General features: G+C 37.6%; 1 protein-coding gene across 1 annotated transcript; it reads left to right on the forward strand.

Annotated features, from left to right (window-relative positions):
* Positions 1 to 287: 287 nt before the first annotated feature.
* Positions 288 to 21,768, forward strand: LOC133525639 (uncharacterized). The gene is made up of 5 exons (XM_061861962.1): positions 288 to 508; positions 10,285 to 10,384; positions 15,274 to 15,459; positions 16,250 to 16,403; positions 17,819 to 21,768. Exons 2-5 carry the CDS (start codon positions 10,304 to 10,306, stop codon positions 17,908 to 17,910), a joined length of 513 nt encoding a protein of 170 aa, XP_061717946.1. The 5' UTR covers positions 288 to 508; positions 10,285 to 10,303; the 3' UTR covers positions 17,911 to 21,768.
* Positions 21,769 to 21,816: the final 48 nt, after the last annotated feature.

Consider the following 21,816-nt stretch of genomic DNA (forward strand, 5'->3'; position numbering starts at 1 on the left):
CAAGCCACGGTCTAGGCCAAGGCTAGGCTAATAATCTTGTCTAGCGTACAGACATCTAAAATCGATATTATGTTTCTACGCCATGACCCGGGCTAAAATTAAAACTGAAATTTCCAAGTTTCAAATTAGTCTATAAAAAACGTCATTCATAAAGGGCAAACCAAACGCATTTAACGAACAAAACGCACCGTACGTCACACGTTATCAAGCTGACGTCATTGGGATTTCAAGATTTGTTTGTTGTTTCTCTCTCACCCAACGGCCTACGTCTATCTTCTATTTCGCTCTGTACCAAAATACGGGGCGGGAAGGTGTTCAATGAAAGAAAACTCGCGGTGCAGTCGAACTCAAACGTTCGTCTCCTTTGTATGTTTTTGTGTGTTTACGTGAATTTTGCGTGAATAAAAACAGTGAAATTAGAAACTAATAAAGCCTAAGTGAACTGTTAAAGTGATATTTACATCAAAACAATTGGATTAGAACGGACTTCGTTCCCATTTTTGAAAAAGTAAGTAATTTAAAATGTTATTTACATTTGCATTTAGTCGATTGCGTAAATTTTGTCTTTATTATGACCCGGCCGGCCGTGTCTAGGATGTTATCTCACTGTTTTCATCGCATTTTCATCAGACGCAAAGAACTGAGAATAAATTGACAGACATTATTTATTTCTGAACTCTGGTTTATGTTGAGATAAGCAAATATAAGCATTATAAGCTGTTATTAATGTTATTTGCCAGAACACTTAAAAAAAAATGAGAATAATTCAAACTACAGCATCATGTTGAGATATTCAAGTAAAACAGGAGCTCACAAATAGCTAATTACAAATGCTATTAAATTACTTACTAGGATCATTGCGCTAGTTTCCGCCTATCTCTAGTCTTCGTATCATAAAATTTAAATATAAACCTACCCTGCCGCACAGGACTTATTGCATTCCTAATGTCTAAACAAAGTGAATTAAAAATAAAATATATTAGTTACTACTCTGTCAAGTGGACAAAAACTAGAGTTGGACGGGACTAGTGCAATGTATTATACTTGTTTACTAGAGTCAGGCCAAGATGAGTTGGCAGTGATTTTGATAGCCCAGCCTGTGCAAGTGTTAAGTAATCAACATATTTCATAGAAGTTTGACGTTTAAAATAACACACTGCCTGCCTGTCAAAATCACTGCCAACTTATCTTGGTCTGACTCTAAGTACATTGTATCTTTTTACTGATAACCAGGTTAAGAATCAAGAAAGAAGTTGGTAAATATGTTTATAGCTTTCAGATGTTGTCATGCAGAATTGACCATTCAAGTCTGTTGTTATTTTTTTACCACATTTAGGTAAAAATATTTAGAGATAACAATGGGTTAGTTACTTACCTACTTTAGCAAGTTGGAATATCTGCCTACTGTTAAAAATGGCCAAGAGCATGTCGGGTAGGGTTCCTGGTTTCTCAACCTTTTTTATTTCTCGTGATAGGGAAATTCTCGACCCAGATTTCTAGAGTTTCTTGAGTATCTCAAGAAATTTTGAATAAAAAGAGCGTACTCCCATCTTAAATACCAGCAACGCACTTACAACCCCTATGCTGTTGCGGGTGTCCATGGGCGGAGGTAATCACTTACCATCAGGTGATTGACAGGTGAAAAAATAACACCATATTTTAATTTTTTTGCTTCATTAGATTCATTACTACATAACTTAAACGCCGTAAGACACTACGCCACACCGCTAACACATCTTTCCTCGTTGATTTCGTATCAGAGGGCCTACCATGAAACACGAAAATTAAAATAGGTATCGTTATCTGCCTGTCTATAGTACCTGCTTATTCGAGCGATAAAAAAAACGATTTTCGTGTTTCGTGGTAAGCCCTCAGAACCTGAGCCACGCGGAGGGAAGGTTGCGCGTGCGCGAAAGTCAAAAAGTTCCCACGGGCGGGTATAGAGTGCCTAGCCAAATTGCCAGCTCTGTAGCGAACGATATCTAATGTGTATCTGTCGCACTAATCTGGAAGAGTGATGAGTGCAGTGAGTGAGAAAGAGATTACAGTTTCATTCTCCACGGAAAAAACGATTGGCAATATTGGCATCTTGGCTAGGCACATCGTGACGCGATCGATACGCGTGTTTTTTTTATTCACTTATCGCAAAAGATTTATTTATCGAGTTCTCGAGGCATTGAGATTTTGTTTCCCGTCTTGACGAAGGCCAAATTTCTCGAGATTTCGTCGGTCCATGCTCAGTATAGGCTTCCATGGCTACCCCTCCGTCACAATAGACCTTGAATGGGTGCTATTGGTAAGTATTATGTACATAACAAGCAAAAGGCAAAACTATGGAACCCTAAAAAGGGAAATGTATTTTTAAATGGCATTGTAAATGTGTTCCTAAGTAATTGTAATTTAGGCTATCCACATCACCATAACGACCAGCAGTGTCTCAAGGTTGAATTATAATCGCAGACAAACACATTGCCAAAGGACACCAACGGACAAACGAATTTTGCCCTTACGGCTTTATAACAGAGTGCATTGTCTAAGTTTGGAGTTGGATTCTTGTAGGTCACATAGGTTAATGCCTTAAGGCATTGGAATGTGCAAATGCTAAGTATGTGGGTATATGAAAATTTATGAAATCTTCTCAAAGACTTGATGACTTAAGGTCAATGTGGGGAAGACAAAATGTATTTCAGGGAAGACCGTCATAAGACATGAACTTGCACATTTGCGTGCGTACCAAGTCAAACACGCGGCTGTGTTCTTCCCAAAGAGTAAAATTTCTTTCTGGCTAGAAAGAAAGAGTTTCATTCCTTCTGCTTCTGCTTTGCTCTACCTCTACCAACGTTCTTTACCTAAGTAAAAAAATAAACAATATTGACGTGTCTTTTTATTGAAAATTATTTAAAAACACCTTCTTAGAATTACTTTATTTTATTTTACTTATGAAAGCAGAAGAATGTAAATAATCGTATATGACTTATAATTGTTAAATATTTGCTGTGACTTAGGTATTTTTCAAAAGTGTTTTTTAATAAAAAGACATGTCAATTGTTGATTGTTTGTTTACCTTTTTACATAGGTAAAGAAGGTCGGTACAGGTAGGGCAAAGCAGAAGCAGAAGGAATGAAACTCTGTTACTGACACGGCAAGTGTTAAAAGCGACGAAATAGCTTGTTGACGGTCTTCGACACATTAGCCTTAATTAAATCTCTTTATAATGTTTATGGCTGTGTGAAACTAGGTACCTATATTAACAGAGAATAGTAAAATACGCGGGCGGGTCACGTTCACGTCTCCCGTGCCGCATGCATTCGGATAGGTGGGCTAACTGGGCTAGTATAGCCACCAAGTGGGTGCCGTAAGTTAAGTGCGGACGTGGCAGGCCCAGACGGAGATGGCGGGACGACTTAGACACCTTCATCAGTAACTGGCCAGAAATAGCACAACAGCGGGAGCTGTAGAGATCACGGGGAGAGGCCTTCGCCCTGCAGTGGGACACTATAACGCGCTAACTCTCGTCTTCTTCCTTGCGTTGTCCCGACATATTGCCACGGCTCATGGGAGCCTGGGGTCCGCTTGACAACTAATCCCAAGATTTGGCGTAGGCACTAGTTTTAGTTTTATAACGCCCTAACTAAAAAAAGTAAAATAAAGTCACACGAATCTATTAGCCGTGGCTATACAATCGATACTACGCTCTGATTGTGAAACGACATTCTGCACTAATGCGGAAGGATAGAGACACAAAGCGTTTCGTTCATTGATATATATCTAAGGACAGGCCGTCCGTAAAGATCGTCCTTAGATATATGTCGATGGTTTTGTTGTAGTAGCGATAACGATTGTCAACTTGGCTAAGCCGGCTGAAAAACATGTAATTATAATTCCAGTAGCATATATCTACCCTTTTTCAGGACATTTTATGCTGAGAGGAACAGAGAAAGGTATATGTTATACGTTGTGTCTCCCTCTTAGCAAAAAGACAGCAGAAAGTGTCTGGCAAAAGGATAGATATCGATATAGATATACATATCTATATAGGTATACCTCTTTACACTAATTTTAAAATCATAAAAAACAACAACACTGCAACAGAAAAAAATGTGCCTGAGCAGTTGTTTATCTACACTTAATTAGTACAAAGTAAACTGTATTTATCTTATCAAGTTATCATTGTTTCCAGTGCAAGAGCAGGTTTTTTTTATCGTATGGCATATATGCATATAGTTACTCGTACATGTCACTGATAATACTTAAAGACTAAAATATCCTATAGGGACCGTGCGCGTTGGAGGGTCTGCCATCTTGTGACCTGAATCGGAACCATAAACATGCACATGTACACGTCACGTGTTTTCTTGTGCATAGTAGGTTCTGCCATCTTGTGGGCTACATCAGAACAAAAAACATCATATTTACGCCTCGCGCCAAAAATCTGACGGCTCCTGTGCTGCCTCCTACAGTTCATGCACGCTCCCTATACACTTTTCTAGATTTCGCCTAGTTTCAGAGTTAATGCCAATTAAAAAAAAAACTTATTTTTATTGTTACTTAGTGCAACACGCCTTTTTGATGGCGATCCCACTATGGCCTATCTATGGGCTAGTCTAAATATCCTTATTGACTTATCAAAAAGTGACAAGTAACACTTTACAATAACTAGGTTTTGCGAAAAAAAAACTACCAATTCAGTTTAAGTACTTTTTATTTATTTATTTATTTTTTATGGGTTTTAAAAATCTAAACAGGATTTTTTTTTCTATCAATGATTGTCATCTTCGGTTCGCTAGGTCCCCGAGCTGTAACCGCCAAAATCGAAGTTCGTCAATTGCGGGCATTTTTCTCTTTCACTCTGTTGGCGACAAGCCCGCCGCCGCATCGAGTTAACTCCACAGCAACAGCGATGACGTCCACCGTCACGTCGCGGACCGGCCCCGGTCCCCGTCGCTGGCTAACCGGTCCGGTGACGTGACGGTGGACGTCATCGCTGTTGCTGTGGAGTTAACTCGATGCGGCGGCGGGCTTGTCGCCAACACACTCTAATTACGTCTTAGTGAGAGTAAAAGAGAAAGATCCTCGCAATTTGCGAATTTCGGTTTTCGCGGTAGGCGCGGTCTTTGAATCTGAAGTCGATCTACCGCGCGCGGGGCGAAGTTATTCTATTTGGGGCGGGTGGTGTGCATGCGTGCCATGCGTGGCCGTTCTGTTTGAAACACTATATATGTACTTATTTAATTGTATTACTTAATTATTACGTATTTGTCGCAAAAAATACACGCCAAGAGCGTCATGTCAAAAATATTGAAAAGCATTTCTGTAGGTTAACGTTGTGGTTACTGTGAGGAGTCCGGAGCCTGTTCGTGTCCTGTTGTCAATTAACGAGACTTGTGACCTTGGGCTACGCGGCTCCTGTACAACGGTACTTAATTGGTGCAACTGTGGTCCAAGTCTATAGAGCGCAGCTTTCGCCACTGAAGGGCTATAACGAGACATACGGCAGTGGGTCCGGCCAAGTCGTGCGACACACTGCAGTGTGTATAGTTGAAGAAATATTATTTGCATCGACGTATGTTATCGCTTGAAATGGCTTGACTATTCTTTTACAGTAGGGTTATAATATCATGAACAACCTGTTTTGCTTAAGAGGAATTCCTAGTTGCGATTTTTCCATACAAACGCTCTCGACTGATTCCTCCCTGGATTTTTAACCTAGAGCAGTGATTTTTTCAAATAAGATCAATATCATCAATATCTGTGCCTCTATGTTTTGCTTTTTTGGATTATTTTATTTTGAAGAAAGATACAGCGCCTCGAAAATCGCAAAAACGGCTAAATTGAATTGGCTGTAAAAAAAGGCACAGTATACAAATATGACAAAAAATATCCAAAAAATCAAAACATAGCGGCATAGATTATTTCTTCCTCTTGCAATTTCCAAAATTTCATAATGATTAGTTGCGTTTTGGAGGAGGAAACAGTCGAGAGCGAAACCTCGATTTTTGAGTTTTTTGCGAGTGAATTTCGGTCCGAGCTGCAGTTGTCCTTATCGCACGAATTGGAGGCGGAGACAGTTTCTAAATATACGTACACAGAAGGAATAGTGATGGGCATAACATCCTTATTAGGGATTGCAGAACCGGTACTGTTTTAAAGAACCGGGATTTCCCGGTACTTTCGGAACTGGTCTAATTATTTCATTATTTTAAATAAAACGACAGCATTTTGCGATTTGACCACCTTTCGTATTATAATTTAATAATCATATTTTCTTTTATTACGTAGTAGTAGGCAATTTTTTTTTTAGAAATATAGTATTTTACATTGCTCACACTCGTGCGTCACAAGTAAAAGATAACTACTTTGATGTTTGCCACTAGATAGCAAATTTAATGAAATTATTACATTGACGAGGGGATTTATATATAAGTATCGCAGTCGTATTGTATAATCCGCCGTATTACATTACGGCTAGCCGATATTAAAATAAGGGCCATTTTGAAATGTGGCGGTTCAACGATTAAGGTATGTTGGGTAAATACCGGATGCGGGTGAAGAACGTAATTTGGCTTTATTTTTTAATGTAGGCAACATTGTGTAAGACGCCATTTCATTGCGCCTCGACTGTCAGTGTCCCCGCGTTGCTCAGGGAGTCGGGCTTGTGCTATGTGCAATCACAGAGAGCAAGGTAAATTTCGCGAATTCTTCCTTCTATCCGATCTTCGCTCTGTAATTTATTTTGCGTATTGTGATGAAACTGTGTTTGTTTTTGTAATTGTGTTAACAGACCTAGCACTGCTGTAGACCGATATCCGATCTTGACCCTTCCAGGAAAGATCGGACCAGAAACAATCAGATCTTTACCTATTTAAAAAACAGCAGTGATTATCAAACTTTAAATTTTCTTCAATTTACCTACTGACCTTAATTATCACATTTATTGTTTTCTTGATTACACTTTCGTACCATTATTTTTATCCAGTACCACTACCAGCGCGACGGTTACTGACAATGTATTTCTTTTAATTTCCGCAACCCAAAGGTTGCCTTTTAGCGATAAGACCGCATGTTGTTTACCTGTGCTTATGTGTTTTAAATTTTCTTTTGTATTGTTTTCTTTTATTGAAGTGTGCAATAAAGAGTATTTATATTGTATAGGGATGATGATACATGTTGAAATTTATAACAAAATCGAGTAAAATAAATGAGCAATTTTTCGCAATAAGGTACCTACACATACGGATGCATATGTAGATGTGCACGCATACATACATTGCTAGTTTCGGATACAAAATAGAGATAGGGCTTCGAAATTAGTTTCCTTAAAATGCTTCAAGAGGGCTTTCTTTTCCTATATATTTACTTTACTCTTTACATACGATCCTTACATTTTATCAAAAAAAAAAGATTGTATATCAACTATATATATATATACATAATTGCAAAATTAAACCAACAAAATCGCAATTTTAATTATTTTCCATACTTCAAGATGGGCTCTCAGTGACCTTGACCTCTTTAAAGAACTACTTAGTCTTTTTGATTTCTAAGTTTGATTCTTATTTTTTTGGCGACCTTCATTAAAAATGACTGGGCACGATTATTTTTTATTTTGATTTTTGTCCCTCCTACTTAAGTACTTAATATCTTCCAGTACATTCCATTCAATAAACAATACGAGTACATTTACACTTTCCCTAAACCTGTACAGTTCACGAAATCTTAAATTGTCAAAAGTTCGCAACGTATCTATTATTTTAGTGGTTTTTTTTTTATTACTTCGGGTAAACCTTACAATAAGCGGTTTCTTAGCACATTGTTTACTTATCAAATTGCCTTATGACATAGGTATCAAAGTTTGAGAGCCACAATTTTATCAATTTTTGTATCAGGGTTAAGATCGGATACAAAAGGGTAGACACCGGACCTATTTCTTTGTGATACCTTATTCTCTTTCCATTAGAAGCAACTTTTTTTCACCATCCAATGTTCTCCCTTGATGGCAAAACACTCGTTACCCTAAAAAAAAGTATGTCTCATCTTTACACAGGTACAAAACTAAAACCGTTCTATATTGAAGATTACCAAAATTCAGGCCGAATCTACGGTTATTATTTAACGATTCGCTACGTACTTCAAGAATCTGTCACGTGTTGAGATCTCGAAAAAACATTTTTTCACGAGTTCTCTCAATTAGTCCCAAAATTGTCCGGCATTATCCCAACACACTTTACCCAGATTGTCATTGCGATACGTTCTTCAATAAGGCGGCCCAAGTTTAGCCCCATCGTACTACAAGTTAAATAGATTGTAGTTTAACCATAGGTATATTTATACCTACTTACAAAATTTCACAACACACCATGATCACTCCCAACTTACTGATACGGATAGGTACAGTCAAGTGTAAAAATATGGGTGTACACATCTTACTCAAAAATATGTCCCATAGCATCTTATTCCAGTGTAATAAGAGCGTAGTACCATATTTATGAGACGATTCTTTCGATACATATTTTTGCACTTGACTGTACGACGACAACCGAAGCTGAGACATCATTCTTTTTTGCAGTTTTTACCTATATGGTAATTAATATCAATCAATCATTTATTATTTTGTCATCATAGGTGTAAAATACATTTAGTACAGGTGATAGGGTGTTTGGTATTAGGGTGTAATAGATACAGTATAATATAAAAATGAAAAACAATATTACGTGGTAACAACAAAAACAACTTGCGTCGGGCAGCGCAGAATAAATTCCGTCTGGCTCGCGGGCGATGTCGACGGAACGGCGCGCAATGAGCGAGCGCACGAGTCTCGCGTCTGTGTGCGCGCACTCACACTTAGATAGCTCCGGCTCCCGCCCACCGCAGCGCGACAGAAACATAGCTTCAAAAATTCGAGATTTGAAAAGTTGCTCAGCTAGGAATTGCTCTTAATACATGCTTGATTTAACAAACGTATACATTTATCTGTCACTATGCCGAATGGCAATTAATTTATTCTATTGATTGTTTGATTGATATACAGCTACATAGTTGACATAAGTGAACTCCTGAATTACTTGTAAGACGCCTGGTTTTTTTCATATACATATATATCTATATGTATATGACCGTGGTTTATTGGTGTTTATGTTACAAATTCCTATGACTAAGATCAGGTTTTCCCCAAATTTTCCCCAAGGAACAAATATTTTGCAGCAAAGTGAAGATCTATTTTTACCTGCTCGCTGACGTGCATGCGTGTGATCCAGATTCACCATCATATTACACTTAGTTATTTTCCTCGCAGAGCTTTTTGTATACAGTGGGTTTTCCTAAACCATATTTTGCGAGGTTAACATATAGGTCACGCTAGCTTTTACTATGGGACCAACCCCGAAATGACGAAAAAAACCCAATAGTAATGGGGAAAATTGGCTCCCACCATGGAAAATATCGAAAATCGCAATCAGGGATGGATAAGATTTGGAAAACACGCGGCGAGTATAGATACGGTTATTTTGTTACGTCTGAGGATACTTCCTGCCTAAGCTTCCTGCTAGGTGATTTTGTACAATAGGTAACTACTCTGTAACTTTCACAATAAAAAATCAACGTAATTAATAGCAAGTTTGAAGATTCTTATACACGTTCCTGAGGGTGTCTGGTTTGTCGCAAGATAGTAAATGTGAATTGAAAATTAATACTTTTGAAAAGGTCATTGTATAAAAAAATACCTGATTTTCTCTCGTTAGAGTAGGAACCTAGTTAGCAATCCGCTCGTAACTTAACCCTAGTCAACACAAGATAGATCGAGCGAAGGGCTTTTTTGCAGTCTTTTATAATTTGTATGTAGGTAACAATATGGCAAATAATTGCCCAGATGCAGATGCATTTTAGTGCATCTTCGACAATGGCCGCGGACGCTAGGCAGTGAGTTTAGTTTTTCAAAACAAAAATTAAAATAATTGTTTTTATACTTACTTTTAAAAGTAAATAAATTAATGTATACAATAATTAAGTGAATCATCATGATCATCATTTTAGCTTTTATCCCATAACCTAGGTTTTGAGGTCTGCTCTCCGTATCATTTTGCGACATTCTTCTCTATTTTGCTTCATGTCAGGGCCTGTCGTCCTCAAATATTTCGATATTGTCCCGAATTAGGATCGGCAGATTTCCCGGGTTTTCTTGGATTCTTCATGGCCAACTTCGAATCTTATGTTATAAATATAGCCTAATAAAATAAGTGCCTAGTGCCCGCAGAAAAGATATCCTAATAACCTGTTGTTGTGTTCCAGGGAGCACAAAGAAGAGAACATGGGTCTCCCGCACATCACATCGTTCTGCTGGTGCATGGGCCTGGAGAGCGGCGCTAAAGTCGTTGGAGCCATGCATTTGGTGAGTTATAACATTTTCCTACAGGCGGTGGTGTTTCACTCAAGTGAGCTGCTCCGAGCAGTCAGTGAGGCTTGTGCCTCATATTATAAATTGTGTCTAGTGAGGGAGGAATGGGACGCGTCATGCGACTCATGCATTAGAGGGATAACGTGATTTTCTGTTTGTGAGAATAATGTTCCTACGAGTAATAGGAACCTATTCTCTATTTTGTCCTACCTAATATCGTGAATCGTGAAAAGTGACCACAATAAGTAATAACAGACGTGTCTACATGAAACTATCAGCATCAAATTTAAATTTAGAATTCATATCTCCATTTTATTTTTGTGTCTGATTCTATACATTTATCAAGCATTTATCATTCGATTTAAATTTCAAAACACCTTCTACCGTAGTTCTGTGCCCCAGCATAAGACACAATTCGCATACCTCTACAACAAAATGAATGTAAAAATTAATATATGTATACGAACAGTGGATATATAATTGAAAAAATCCGTAGTGGAGATGCTTAGCTATGAAGAGTATGTAGACACTGAACTTCTACTATCACGCACACACAGACGCACCCAACTACAGGTTCTTATTATGCCGTAAGGCTAACAACTGTTCTGTCGTCGTAAAAGAACTTCTAGTGTTTAAGTTATAGATAAGTAATTAAATAGTTACAAACAATCACTGTTTATTATGGAGGAGCGGGACTTCCTGGCACAGGTATTTCTTACCTTCTTGGAAGACCCAACCTTGTTGTCATATGTGCACTCCAAATTTATCAAATAAATCATTTTCATAAAAAAATGACGTGTCGGGCGCCTGGGCCTGGGCACGGCCCGATCCAGCGTGACTAGCGTGAGTCATCCTTATCTGTACCCCTAGTGTAAATTTGATCGACATCATAACGTGACGAACGCGTTTGCGTTAAGTCTCATTTTGTATAGGATTTTGAGTTTCCAAAACGTCCCGCTTGGCGCGCTCTTTCTAAATCCAATACAAAATGAGACTAAACGCAAACGCGTACGTCACGTTTCGAAATCGAATTTATTTACACTAGGGGTACTGTTCATTGAAAGACGGCGGTAAAACTTTGTATGAGACATAATAAGGAAAGTCTGGAATCGCCCTTTGCCTTCACCATATGTATAAATAGGGACTGAGTCATCCTCTTTTAAATATTCTGTTCAATTACGCTGAGTAACAATCAGTCAATGAATACTCGTAACAATTGATTTAAGATAGTCAATATCAATCAGGCATAAATTTTAAAACAGCAACCACTTGGCAACGACGTACTGGGCACACAGATGGAATAACAGTTTTATAACAACAGTCAGTCACTCAGTCATCTTTTCTTTTCTCAATATTCGAATACTTATGAAGTTATATGTGCCATTTTCAACCAAAGGGGTATTGTTGGTGTTGCTATTTCCATAAGCTTCAATTTGAAATCAACCTTATCGACAATCGACAACGTGGCACTTTTTGGTTGAAAACGTCACATATATTATACTCTACGTTGTCTATGCCTATACATACCTACTCGTAGATACAAGGACAAGGCGGCTAGGACCGGAGGGCAAGAATTTTATTAACTTTGCTCAGAATGTGTTCAGTAGGCTTAGCTAGCATGAGTATACCGCGGTAGTAGATATAGACTACCCGTCTGTTTCTAATTCATATACATAGTAAGAAAAAGAAAAAAGCCTAACTAGTTCGCGAAATACTGTCGCGACGCTCTCGTGTTATTTGACTCTTTATCTTTTATATTCCAGTGTGCTCGAAACCATTTCATAGTACCTATAGTATTTAATATTCATGCAAGATGCATGCAAAATAAATATGGGAGGTCGGACAGTTAAAGTGATGTCATAACTGTTCCAAAAAGTAAGTTCGCTACGGACCACAAAAAATTAAGCAAAATATAAGGATGATAAATACACTGCTGTAGGAATTTATTTATGTATTTCTAAGCAGTTGTTTCACCAAGTGACGCTCAATCCAAATTGCAAGATTGTAATAATCCCAAATATAGTGTATGGTAGACGAAATATAAAATGAGCCGATTGGTCATGAAACTTTATCTTTACGAATACACAAAAGAGGTGTGAAGTGCTTTGCCGCACGTCTCGTCCATATAGCGGGAATAAATAGTTATGATACTTTGTGTTTTTGGGATAATATCCACACTTTATTATAAGACCGCAGTTTCAGGGGCCCATCCAGTGGGCGGCAAGTCACCGCCTGCCACGATAACTAGTGAAAACATTGTTATGGCAGGTGCCCGGACGTCTTTGCAATAACTCAGTCTCATTGTCCATCCAAATTTCAATCCAAAGACCGTTATACTGTTCACTTTTTCTACAATACTTCCAGTGCCTGCTGTGACCGGTTCATGGCCTATTGTTGCGGCTGATGTGAACGGGTTCCAGCAGGCGTTCTACATGACATTAAAGCTCTCCAAGGGGACTCTACGTGTTGGATCTATATCCCCACGCAAGCCTATCAAAAGACCGGGATTTATAGGCTCGTGAAATCCAAGGAGATACAAATAATAGTCGTTTCAGCGAACGGTCTGATAGCGAAGACGAGTCTCGACTATTAGTTAAATGAAACCTTTTTAGATAGATAGATAGATAAAAACTTTATTCGTTTCCACAATATACATGGTAGGTATATACAATAAGAAGAACATGCAGCTTAGAATTATTCTTAAAACTAGTTTACAATTCTTGAATGCAAAACCATGTGTCGTGGCAGAGAATAGGCGCTGGCTCAGCATGATGACGCGGCAAGCAACATCGCTGATATTCTGCCAGGACCTTACAAAAACAAAAAAGACTGTTTCGACACACTTTACTTTGAAATTAGTGTTTATTTACATAAATCTTTTATTTTTTTAAACAAGAGACTTCGAATTGAAAAGTTGGAATACTAGTAGAACCAGTAGTAGAACATAGAAATTCAAATTTAAAAAAGTAAGTGTGATCTTGTGTTTAGTTAGGCCAAGTAGGTACGTAAGCAATACCGGGAGTTAATTATTGTAAGAGCCATTAGAGACAGCATTCATCGGCTCACTTTATTTTTCGCTTACTATAAACATATATTCATATTTTTGTGATAAACATTTATAATAATAAACAGTAAATAAATAGTACACCGTTCTTGTAAGACCTTGCGATATCCTTCAATAAAAACTCCTTGTTGTCAAGATCATGTGTAAAGCAACAGGTTTTATAACTATACTATATTTATGCAACAGCGCTTACTTGGAATTGGAACTCGATTTTTTTCGTAGATGCTTTTATTAGGTCTACATACACAATACGACTTCTGATGCAAACATGATATACTAGTATTATGGTATTTAATTAAACCTGAGCATATTCGTTGTTATTTTTAGTGGTAGTTTTTTTCATTATTCTGATTCATCGATCATCATGCATCATCATCATTCGATGTAATATAATATGTGAAGGATTTCAGCTTTCTGTATGCCAATTTATATCGTGTTTGCCATGTGATAAATCCTGTTTCTGTCGACGCTTGTAAAGAGAGGCCGACATTGATAAAGAGTCCGACTTTATTATTTGACCCTCTGACCCTCTAAATTGTAAATGTTGTGTATCTTCATTCAACAGAGTGGTCAGAAACAAGACAACAAAAAGAATTTGACCCACACATACATTTTTTGCCGAATTAAAATCCTTAAGTCTTACTATGTAATGTAAGCCATGTTAGGTGTATTCCGATAGTTTATTGATGTGTTCGTGATTGGACTCGAAAAAAACAACATTAAGCAGTTTCCTTTAATAATAATATAATATAATATTTATTTTTCATTTTATTTGACGACCACTTTGGCCTAGTGGGTAGTGACCCTGCCTACGAAGCTGATGGTCCCGGGTTCAAATCCTGGTAAGGGCATTTATTTGTGTGATGAGCATGGATATTTGTTCCTGAGTCATGGGTGTTTTCTATGTATTTAAGTATTTATATATTATATATATCGTTGTCTAAGTACCCTCAACACAAGCCTTATTGAGCTTACTGTGGGACTTTAGTCAATTTGTGTAATAATGTCCTATAATATTATTTATTTATTTATTTATTTATTTATTTCAGGCAATGTACCCATATCACAAATTACAAATTTACAATATCACATTAAAATACAATAAGCTAAAATGTAAAAAAGGTAAGAAGAATAAAATAGAAACGTTCTTACAATGTATACAACTGTCTGTCACTTATTTTCGCGATAATAATCGCGATGCATTGTCCCACCCAGTATTTAAAAAATCGGCAGTCCAGACGTTGACAGAGTGCGGAGAATCTCATTGTCTGATGTGCCCAGGCGATCCCTAAACGATTTGAAACTTATGCCAACGCTAAACCGGTTTAGATGAAATGTGCTATCGATATAGTTTCAGTCTCGAAGAAGGCCTAGTTTTTTATCACGGAAATCAATGTTCTACGCAGACGAAGTCCTACTGTTCATAAATGTCACTGTGTTTATAAAATACATACTTGTTTACAAGCTTTTAATTAGCTTGCAATGTTTTAAATTATATGGATTTATGTGTGTTCGGGTCAAATCTTGCAAGCTAAATTAGATCCACCTCCCATTATTGTATTAAGCTGAAACATCAGATTAATATATAAGTTGGGTGAAATGCAATATGGGACACAGGGGGTAAGGGGTGGCCATAGGAACTCTGTCATAAAACAACGCTGCCTGCATATGTTTCGATTTGTTAGAATTTTCTCGATGAGTAATTAGTTGCCTGTTGAAAGAAATAATAAAAAGTACAGTCGGCGATGAAAGGTTGTATAAAAAACTGTCATTTTTGTTTTTGTATTTTAATATAAGTATTCACGATCTATTTTTGCAGATCGCCTCAGGCTGCCTCTTAATTGTGACGTCACTAATGGCGCACGACGCTGGTTCGTATGTGGGCACCATCGAAGACGAGGGCGACCACATCTACTCCATCTGGTACCGGATCGCTATAGGCGCGGCCGTGCTGACCACGGTGCACGTGCTACTGGCGTTGGCCTTGTTGTACGCTGTGTGTAAGGTAAGGAAGGCGACCACATCTACTCCATCTGGTACGGGATCGCTGTAGGCGCGGCCATGCTGACCAGGTTACACGTGCGGCTTTGGCCTTGTTATACGCGGTGTATAAAGTAAACAAGGCGACCATCTATACTGCATCTAGTGCCGGATAGCTGTAGGCGCGGCCGTGCTGACCACGGTGCACGTGCTACTGGCTTTGGCCTTGTTGTACCCTGTGTGTAAGGTAAGGAAGGTGACCAGCTCTACTGCAGCTGGTACCAGATCGTTGTAGGCGCGGCCGTGATGACCACTGTGAACGTGCGGTTTTGGCCTTGTTATACGCAGTGTGCAAGGTAAAGAAGGCGACCATCTCTACTGCATCTTGTGCCGGATCGCTGTTAGACGCGGCCGTGCGGACGACGGTGCACGTGTGGTTTTGGCCTTGTTATACGCTGTGTGTAAGGTAAAGAAGGCGACTATCTCCACTGCATCTGGTACCGGGTCGCTATAGAGCTCAAGAAGGTTTGTATTGTGGGTACTCAGACAACGATATATAAAGTATATAAATGCTTAATACATGCAAAACAACCATGACTCAGGAACAAATATCTGTGCTCATCACACAAATAAATGCCCTTACCGGGCCTTACCTTATTCGATCCCAGAACCACCGGCTTCATAGGCAGGGTCACTACCGACTACGTCAAAACGAAGTGTCTCGATGAGTATAAAAGAAAAGTAAAGTACAATGTGTTTGTACTTATCAATCGATTTTTTCGATAAAAAACTCATTTATTATTTATCTTTTTCAGAGACACATCACGATCCTCCGCGCGTACGTGTACATCATGTGCATACTGTACGTGTGCGCTGTGCTGTACATCATCATAACGGCGGCGATGCGCGGCCTGAGCGGCTCGGGCTCTGATGTGTTCCTCGCCTTTTTGGAGGCTGTGCTGGTCTTTGGTGAGTGTCTAATAGGGTTCACTTGAGCTCATACTTATTTACCACATCATGTGCATACTGTGGGTGTGTGCTCTGCTTTACATCATCAACGGCGGCGATGCGTGGCCTGAGCGGCTCTGGCTCTGATTTTTCCTGGCCTTTTTGATGACTGTGCTGGTCTTTGGTGAGTGCCTAATAGCATTCACTTGAGCTCATACTTATTTAACTATTTAAGTATACAAAATTTAGTTTAAATTTCAAACTCGTTAGCAGAACAGAATCTTTACCTCCTAGCATTTGGTATTTGTAACGTGTGATCAAATTTTCGAGCGAACTGCTGTTTGGACATTGGTCTTATGTGTAGGTATGTGTTCTATGTATGTTTTTGCGTCCTATGCACATAGCACCTTAATTCATAAAACATACAAATTAAGTATTTTTGCTATTTTTAGGAATCACCCTGTCTCTGGTAAAAATAAAGTTCCTGTTGAGCTGTACTTTCTCAACCTTTTGAACGCTTTACATCATAAACACAAACACGACTCAAACGCCAAGCTCCCGGGCGCAAGGGAGCTAATGTAAACCTTACTTGAAAGTGAGAAGGTTACTTTGACAGCGTCCGTCATAACATCTATAGTTGTCCTTGGCGCTGCGGGCATGACTAGTATCGACGGCTTTAGGTGTTCTTGGCGCTCAAAAAGGTTAAAGGGTTAAAGATTTGATCAACATATGCTTTTAAACAATTACGACAATTAATTTAATCAGTTTTAAGGAAAAGATCGTAATCAATGACATTTGTGTCCAACCAAAATCATTCAACTCGTCCTTTTTATTCTTTAAATAAACCCTTATGCATTTTACTTAAAAAAGGACACTTAGCTCGAGGAATTTCGTACATTATCCAACATGTTCCTATCACTGTAGCATAATTATATTGCTATCCCGCTCACACAGTGCCATTGACCGCCGTCATCATGGGCGGGACAGCAATAGAGAAACGAACAGGCGGGTCAATATACGAAATTCCTCGTGATAAGCGTCCTTTTTATATTTTTATCCAACTCGTGTCATTATTAGTATATATAAAACCGCTTTCGCTCGGTGTTTAACAATTTCGACACCCGCACACAATTGCCTCCTTTTAACACTAATATCATAACCGGATCCCTTTGTATGACATAATTATTGAAAGGCATAATGTAATGATAGTCAGATTATCATTAGTCATAATTCTGAAACCGTTAACTTCTCAGGATTGTCGTATTATTATCCTATAGATAGGTTAGGTTTGGTTGTATTTCATGCCAATCCTGAAAAGTTACGCGTTTCTGAGAAAAACCAAATTATGACTTACGAAAATGCGGACAAACAATACATTATGACTTAAAACTTTATGGGGAACAATGAGACCCTATCATAACACTATTTCCTCACAGGTTTCCTGGCGTACTGCATCCTGTGCGTGCACAGCTACTACCTGATGCTGCGCAGCGCGGACGACATGGAAGGACCCAACAAGGCTTATTAGAGCGCTCACATGTGGAGGTACACAGCTACACACAGCTTAATGGCGGGGCATCCATAAAACTACCCATCTTGCCTAATAGGGCAAGGGGTTTTGTGGTACCGTGTCTGATTAAGATAATAAGTGATATCTTGCTACCCGTGGAGGATCTACCTTAACCAATTTTAGCCGTCTATGTTGGAGGCTTGGTTGGTGGGGGGTAGGTTAAAAAAAATTGTTCAGTAGGGGATTTGGATAGTTTGGTCCACATTTATGCTATTATTGTGCTAATCTTAAAATCCCCTTGCGACTGGGCGTTCATAGAATTCCCATCAGCTTTGCCATGCTTAGCAAAGTTGTTTCGGTTTTTTTCTATTGGTCAATAAAAAGTTAATAATCATAGGAACCCAATACAAGTTTGTGATGTAAAAACTATTTACACTTTTAGTTACATGTATAGAGATCCCCCCCCCCCCTTAAAAATAGCGTAGCGGCTTCCGAGTGAAATGGCTGTGACATATGGACAGACGGACGGACATGACGAAACTATAGTGGTTCCTCTTTGCCATTTTTGGCTTCAGAACCCTAATAAATGGTTTTACTCCTCCAATTCAGTTCAAACGGCATGTTATTGCGTATAGCCAAATTATCCGACTTTGCATAATATATTACGCCCCGCCACCAGTCAAGGCCCGCCACTGCAATCCTTGCACAAACAAAGTTCCATGGTCGAAATCTCAATGACTGTTAAATGTGTAATAGAACTTGTAAGTTCACAAAGATGTAAGTGGCCATGCTTTAAATATTTAGATACGAGCGTTTACTTTCTAAGGACGAACCTAATGAATGCAAATTTTTGTTTGTATAGAACCCTTAATATATTGCCATATTTCGAATTTACAATACATAATTACATACGGGTATGTTCATTCCCATTGCATTATTGACGATTTCCTAACTTTTTGCCCACCGGTAATTTATACACCAATAATGTAAAAAGAAAAATGCAGAATATCTCTGGAACAATGTGCAGTTTTATAACGAAATAAAGTAATACATAGGGTGGGGTTGGGACGACCAGTTTGGCCTAGTGGGCAGTGACCCTGCCTACGAAGCCGATGGTCCCGGGTTCAAATCCTGCTAAGGGCATTTATTCGTGTGATGAGCATGGATATTTGTTCCTGAGTCATGGGTGTTTTCTATGTATTTAAGCATTTATAAATATTTATATATTATATATATCGTTGTCTAAGTACCCTCAACACAAGCCTTATTGAGCTTACTGTGGGACATAGTCAATTTGTGTTATAATGGCCCATAATATTTATTTTTTATTATTTATTTCAAAATAATTGTATTATAAATATTCTCTCCGATAATAGTGCTAAAATGTGCCTCTTTTCGATGATTGTATGCAGCAAAACAAAAGCTAGTTTTGGGGCATTCCTCGTTAATATCGCTTCCGAAATGTTTTCGCCTTTTATGGCGGCAACTTCCATGTTTAAAGCTAGAAATATACCAGCCCAAAAATTTTTATCGCTTTCTCAACAATTTCAGAAGTATGATAAGAATTTCATTAAGCAAGCGACATTCTCGTGAAATGCCCTTTTTAGGGTTTTACAGAATGATTTCGACACATTTTCTTAGCTATTTTTTATGGCCCTCATAGATGTAAGGACGCGCAGGATTTTATTAATAAATGACATTCGGCAGCTACCTATATAGCCGTCGCAGTGCTTCAATAGATGTTTACTTATGAAAGTTAAATATAATGTAAGGAAAGGATCCTAGCTGGGTTGGTCTCATCTTGAGCTCATTTGTAACTCCTTTGAAACTAAGATCATTATAAGAGTGATTAACAGTATAAATATAAGAGATATGGTTAACTACAGATAATAAAAAAGATTAAGCGCTTATTACAAATGAAGTAAATAAAATTATACCTATATTTAATTTTATAGACGGCTATTTCGAGGAGTAGTTATTTTTCGGGGTAATTACGATTATAAAGTGTATTTCTCTGATGGGATTACTCTAATTATGGGAATTTTAATATTAGTACGTAAGAAAATATATATATATATATAATTATAATAAATGTTAAGCACTGAATGCGTGTTTGAAAGACTGGATGCATAATTACACTTAATAAATAAATTGCTTTTATGAATATTGTACTTAGTTTAAGTCTTAACACATATATAATATATATATGGATAATTGTCTATTGGAGCGATATAAGGTCTTTAATATGTATAAATAAGTGTTCAAGTTCAAAATTCTTGTAAACTTCAGTAATACTCTATGTCAATATTATTTCAGCCAATATTGCGATTGGTAGCTACGTTAAATTTTATAATACGATGTCTTATTTTTGGTTAAATTTTGCACACATATGCAAGGAAATAAGAGAGATAGAGATATAATGGTCGAAAGAGACTTAACAGATTATATTTAAATTATTTGATTTTATAAAATATAACCTAATACGTATACATACATAGTTTATATAATTATGGTAACGTACTTACGTATTTTTATTATTTGACCTAGTCAAAAAAGCGCCTTCATACGAAAAGTACTTTGTATCTGACCAACCAGAGTCTATTTGCCAATTTTACACTATCTCACGGTGATATATCTCTACTGCCATAGAATTTATAATGTTCTTGTATTCGAATTTTAACAATCATTTTGTTTATTTAAATATTTAAATAACACCTAAAGTTAATAATTAAATGAGAATTTACAAAAACTTTTTCTGACGGATCGTTTGAGATGGTGATCGTCAAATTACCAAGTTATATACCAAGGATTTGTGAAGATTCTAGGGTTGTCCTACCCTTAGTAATTTAAACAGAATTCCATGTTTCAAAAACGTTTCATGTAAATCTACCCTAAATAATATCGATGTGCTTAAAATGTCATCCACCCAAAATTCGTATACATGTCGACGGCCGATGATGATGATCAGGCAGATTATGAATTTCCTAGGCATATGGTGAATAGTAAAAACCATTGTCTCGGTCTCTGAGTTGACGGTGCCCCGCTATCGACTGCGGGGCCCCTATTTCTTCCTCGGGCAACTGAAGCAACCTAAAGAATCTATCCTACTTATCTAATTATTACCGTCAAAACATTACACAGGAACTTTACGATCGGCCTGATTTTACGAACGGCTGCCGACATGTATATTATACCTACTGAGAGTGACATTAAACAAACAAGTAAAAGTTACCGATCACAATCGTTGCGTCCACTTTCTACGCCTTTTGTAAAATATTACAATACCTATATGAAAAGGAATAAAAGTATAAAATTATGTCTACTAGTTATACAATTTACTAATTCTACATGTATCTTCTTATGTACATTTAACGAGAAGCCCTTATTGCATTTATAAGTGAAGAAATAACTACATATATTCTATATAAATGGCTTTTTATTCGTATTTGCGATGCTAGTGATACGACCAAAATTTGTAAATTTATTTACGTTTTTAGTGATAATATTTTTAATAAGTCCATCACACGATTTAAAATTGACACTCAGAAATAGGGCATTGAGAAACACGCGGGGTTGCTATAGGCAATGGAAATACTACTCATTTTTAGAAATGCTTTTCGATCTACCTGTACATGTCGCAGGGTCTTTTTCTATCTTTTACTTTTAATTGTAGTAAAAACAGCTGCTTAGAATAACCCCGCGTGTAACATAACCCCATTACAAAAAAAAACTTATGAGAGACTTAAAAAATCTGTTTGATGTGATTTTGCACATTACTTTATAACGTTAAAATGTTAAGTTGTATGGTCGTGTAATTGTTAGACGCTTATTTTTCAATTATATTGCCTTTATTAAACGTGGCTTTGCCCAAATTTAGAGGTTGTTTTGATTTTAGTATTCTAAAGATAAGGTTGCTATGGTAAT

This window comes from Cydia pomonella, chromosome 15, assembly GCF_033807575.1.
Source record: "Cydia pomonella isolate Wapato2018A chromosome 15, ilCydPomo1, whole genome shotgun sequence".
NCBI classification, from domain to species: Eukaryota; Metazoa; Arthropoda; class Insecta; order Lepidoptera; family Tortricidae; genus Cydia; species Cydia pomonella.

What these genes read in the sequence shown, in the direction of transcription:
- LOC133525639 (XM_061861962.1), top strand. Translation starts at nt 10,304, where the DNA reads ATGGGTCTCCCGCACATCACATCGTTCTGCTGGTGCATGGGCCTGGAG. An exon ending in TCGTTGGAGCCATGCATTTG is followed by an intron (nt 10,385 to 15,273) that starts GTGAGTTATAAC and finishes CTATTTTTGCAG; the next exon opens with ATCGCCTCAGGCTGCCTCTT. An exon ending in GGAGGCTGTGCTGGTCTTTG is followed by an intron (nt 16,404 to 17,818) that starts GTGAGTGTCTAA and finishes ATTTCCTCACAG; the next exon opens with GTTTCCTGGCGTACTGCATC.